This window comes from Lotus japonicus, chromosome 6 (genome assembly GCF_012489685.1).
Source record: "Lotus japonicus ecotype B-129 chromosome 6, LjGifu_v1.2".
Taxonomy (NCBI): Eukaryota; Viridiplantae; Streptophyta; class Magnoliopsida; order Fabales; family Fabaceae; genus Lotus; species Lotus japonicus.
The window spans coordinates 44412292-44416712 of NC_080046.1; the positions used below are offsets into that span (position 1 = coordinate 44412292).

At 36.4% G+C, this 4421-nt stretch overlaps 1 protein-coding gene across 1 annotated transcript; it reads right to left on the minus strand.

The window, feature by feature from the left end:
* Window positions 1–656: 656 nt before the first annotated feature.
* On the minus strand, window positions 657–2396 carry LOC130725380 (uncharacterized). Its single transcript, XM_057576617.1, has 5 exons — window positions 2296–2396; window positions 1706–2176; window positions 1407–1594; window positions 912–1304; window positions 657–817 (listed from the first exon to the last, which is right to left on the minus strand). The coding sequence occupies exons 1-5, from the start codon at window positions 2394–2396 to the stop codon at window positions 657–659; spliced, it is 1314 nt and encodes a 437-aa protein (XP_057432600.1).
* Between the last annotated feature and the right edge of the window lie 2025 nt (window positions 2397–4421).

The following is a 4421-nucleotide window of genomic DNA, read 5'->3' on the forward strand; positions in this document are numbered from 1 at the left end:
CTATGAGAGTTGCAGTTTAATTGCTCTAAAAAAATTCTCTACTTGTACGTGTATGAATTATGAATATGATGCGTCTCTTTGCTGCTCACGTACGCTATCTTGTTATCACTCCTTATGCATTTTCCTATTATTCTGCTTAATTAGGTTTCATATCTTTTTTAGGTTTCATATCTTTTTTATGGTATGCTGCTGGAATACATTTGTATTTTCTTAATTATGTTGAATATATTTGGTCTTGCTGGTGACGTGAAACGCTAGTGGCTGTTTGGTTTATATGCATCTTAGGTTGGTGGTAATGCTTTAAAATCAGAAGTATATGCTCTTCGCGAGTGTCCCTCCATCAAGGTAGTCAAATCGGGATACGTATCGTGTATCGCTAGACCCTATTTCCGTGTCGCGTATCGTATCGTAACATGTATCGTAAGATACGGACACAAAAAAATTTAAGTCATTAATTAAATAATATACTAATATATCATATAAATATAGTTCAAAATAATCAAAAATCAAAGTCATAAATAGAAAAATAGTCTCACAAAGTTCAAGTTCAAGATAATTCCAAGTCATAAGCCAAACTAAAGTACTAAACATCAATAAAATGACAAAATGCAAACAATTAAAATATAATTCAGAGTTCAAACTAGTTAAATCAATCATCAATCATCTCCTAGGTCAACATCACTGAGGTCATCTTCCTCATTCTCCAATTGTTCACCCCCTTCTTCTCCCATTGCAATTATTTCTTCAACTTCACTCTCATCCTCACAGATAGATTTTCCTTTTCCCATACTAGAACGCGCATTTAAATTTCTTGGACCTATAAACGAAGAAATAATAATAAGTATCATAATATTAATATATTATTTTAACATAAGTATCTATGGTTTAAACTTTAAAATTTAAATAATTACCTCTCTTCCTTTTCTTGCTTGGAGCTCCTTCTTCAAGAGTAAAAGACTCATGTATATCCATCCATGAATCATCACCTGGACCTGGTAAGCAAGGAGTCTCTTTTTCAGTAATCCACTCATCATCTGATTCAATGTCGGATAAACATATAGGATCATAGTTATCTCCCTTCTCCTCTCTAGTCTTTTGTCTCATCTCAAGTTGAAGATTATACTTAACATAGACAAGTGCATTCAATCTTTGCTGCTCCAACTTGTTTCTTCTCTTAGTATGAATTTGATAAAAAACACTCCAATTTCTTTCACAACCAGTAGCACTGCATGTGGGACTCAAAATTCTCATTGCTATTTTTTGTAACTCATTTCCATCTCTACCATAACTTTCCCACCAAAGAGCTATAAAAAATAGAAGTCAATAAATATCCTAATCTGATTTATATCTTGGCTTGATTACTCCTTATAAAATCATGTAATGTAAATCAATGTAATAAAACTTACCATGCTTCACATTCCTTGTTTCCACTGCCATCTTAACTCCAAAAAGTCCTCTAGCTCCCTTGAATTGCTCAAGTTGTCTATCAATTAAGACTCTAGTCTTTGAATCTTGAGCAGCCATCTTATGAATGACATCATAAACTCCATAAAGAACTTCATTATCCGGATTGAAGTTCTTTTGATAATGGTACCTAATAAAGAAAGAAATAAATAAGAAAAACAACTTCAATAATCCAAATCCAATTGATCTGTAAATCCTAAAATAAATAAGATAAACAACTTCAATAATCCAATTTACTTACTTAGGATTAAGATAATAAGCAGCCGCGTGAAGAGGCCTATGTAATTGAAAATTCCAACGTGTATCGATCAACTTCCACACCTTCATATATCTTGACTTTTCATTATTGAAACCTGCAACTATTTGCTCTTTTGCTCTATCCATTGCTTCATAAATATATGGCATGGCGGGTTTTGCATCACCATCTACAAGCCGTAAAACTGCCACAAGTGGAGTCACACACTTCAAGCAATATTGGATGGATCTCCAAAATCTAGAATCAGATAAGACAATATCTACCACTTTCTTGGCATCATTTCTACTAGCATAATTGCTATTAGCCCATTTCTCCGAAGCAAACATAGATCGAAGACCATTCTTTTGTTGCTTCATACATTGTAAGGTCAAATAGGCAGTTGCAAACCTTGTAACAGCTGGTCGTGCCAATTCCCCATCACAAAAGTCTCTATACAAACTTAGGACCCATGTGTGCCTATAAATGTAAGTTGTGACTCTTTTTGCATCTGAAATTGTTTTATAAAATACTGGAAGTTGTCCAATATCCTCCAAGTCAAATCAAGACAGTGTGCTGCACAAGGGGACCAAAATAACTTTGTCCTTTTCTCCTCTAACAACCTCCCAGCCGCCACAAGATTAGAAGCTCCATCTGTCACTACCTGGACTACATTATGCTCCCCAATTTCTTCCACCATGGAGTCTAGTAAATTAAACATCTGATTAGCATCTTAATTACATCACTGGTATCAACAGATTTTAGGAAAACAGTCCCACTTGGACTATTAACTAAAAAGTTGGTAAGTGACCTTCCCTTTCCATCAGTCCAACCATCACACATCAAAGTACATCCCCTTTTTCCCATTCATTCTTATACTTGTCCAAACTTTCTGTAACCTTGTCAACGGCCTTTTTCAAATAAGAAACTCTTACCTCATAATAAGAAGGAGGTTTTAAGCCTTTTCCATAATCAGCAATAGACTTTAACATCTTAACAAATAAAGGACTTCTTACCAAATTAAATGGGAGAGCATTACCATAGATGCAACTGCAAATATCTTGGATCACCACATCTCTATCTTTGAGAGTCTTATTCATTGTCGTTTGCTTCAAGGAGGATGAAGTTCCTTGCTTCCCTGTTACAGCCACTTCAGTTCCAGTTTGAGCTTCATTTTCTTGAGTCACATTTTTAGCTTGCCTTTTAACATCTACAATCTTCTCATACATATCTTTGACATCATCTGGGACCGATGGACAAGGAGAAACATTTTCACCTGATCCAGCAAGATGATGTTTCATCCTTGGCTCCTTGCAACTCCACCCCAACAAGCATGTGAACAATACTTGCACTTCACATAAAATATATTTTCAGGGTTTACAACCTCACAGTGATTCCATGTGCTGTCTCGAACTTTACTCTTCTTTGGAGGCATATTCAGAACAGATAGGAGAGACAGAGGAGCAAATAAAGAGGACGTGAAAGAAGGAAAAACAGGAGTAGCAAGGGACCAAGAGTGATTCGTGAAACAGAGGAACAAGAAAGCAAGGCTGAAACGTGAAACAGAGGGTTGAAACGTGAAAGTTGAACTTGAAACAGAGAACATAGCAAGCAACGTGATTTGAAAAAGAGAACAGAGGCAGCAAGCACCAAAACTGAATGGGCTGCGTTAAGGAATAAGGAGGTGAAACAACATTTTTAGGTTAATATTTAATGAAATTTAATGACCCACTTCCTAATTTCTAGGAGAATAAGTTGAAACGACTTTGAACAAATTTTAAAAAAAAAATCCTGAAAAAAAGCTGAAAAACGTTCAAAATCCAAACCGGGTCGTGGGATCCGACCCTGATCCAAGTTGTGTTGGAATCATGCGATTCAGTCCTAGAAACGATACCAGCGATACATATGCGATACCAGAGATACGCGGCGCGATACGAACACAAATAGATACAAGCATGGGATACGCATCGTTGAGTCGATTTTCGTATCAAATCGCGATACGTATCTTAGATACTTGCGATACTAACTACCATGCCCTCCATTGCTTGGCTCTGAGGCTACAAGAAGCGGCGGTTGGTGTAGTGCAGAGGCGGAACTACCGCCTGGCATGGTAGGGCATATGCCTGGGCTCCAATAATTTTTTTTTTTTCTTTGGACCAGGTAGGCTTTTGGGCCAAAAAAAAAAGAGAGATTTGGCAAAATTTGAAAGGTAGGGAAAAATACAGGGACTTAATCATAAAATTTGCCTAGGCTTACTAAAATTTCTGGTTCCGCCACTGATGATCAAAGCAGCATAATAATAAGGAGTAATGATATATACACACCTCAATTTTTAAACACTCCATTTCCAGCTCTTTTTATTTCTATTTCTCTCATCTTATCATCTATCACATCTCATATTTTCTCTCTCTTACTTTTTCTTTTCTTCCTATCTCTCTCACCATTCCACCTCTCCACCTCAAAAGATAGGTGTGGATGAAACATTGCTCAATAATAAGTGTTCATCCCCAATCCTCTCTCACTATCTCAAGGCACACGCCATCCAACACAGCAACAACAACAAGCAACAGTAAGCTAGCATCCATAAATATTTTCATTCCATCTACGTTTAATTTCTTCTTAATCTTGAGTACTCTGATATTCACAAGTCTGGTGGCTGTATGGTTCGTTTTTGTGTTGGTATGTATCCGGCGTAAGTGAAAAACCTATGTTGTTGTTCATTTAC

Excerpts from the sequence above, each read along its gene's own strand:
- LOC130725380 (XM_057576617.1), bottom strand. The coding sequence starts at position 2,396 with ATGGTGGAAGAAATTGGGGAGCATAATGTAGTCCAGGTAGTGACAGAT. Across the intron at positions 1,595-1,705 it reads GCTTATTATCTTAATCCTAA|GTACCATTATCAAAAGAACT; the intron begins GTAAGTAAATTG and ends TTTCTTTATTAG. Across the intron at positions 818-911 it reads AAGCAAGAAAAGGAAGAGAG|GTCCAAGAAATTTAAATGCG; the intron begins GTAATTATTTAA and ends CTTCGTTTATAG.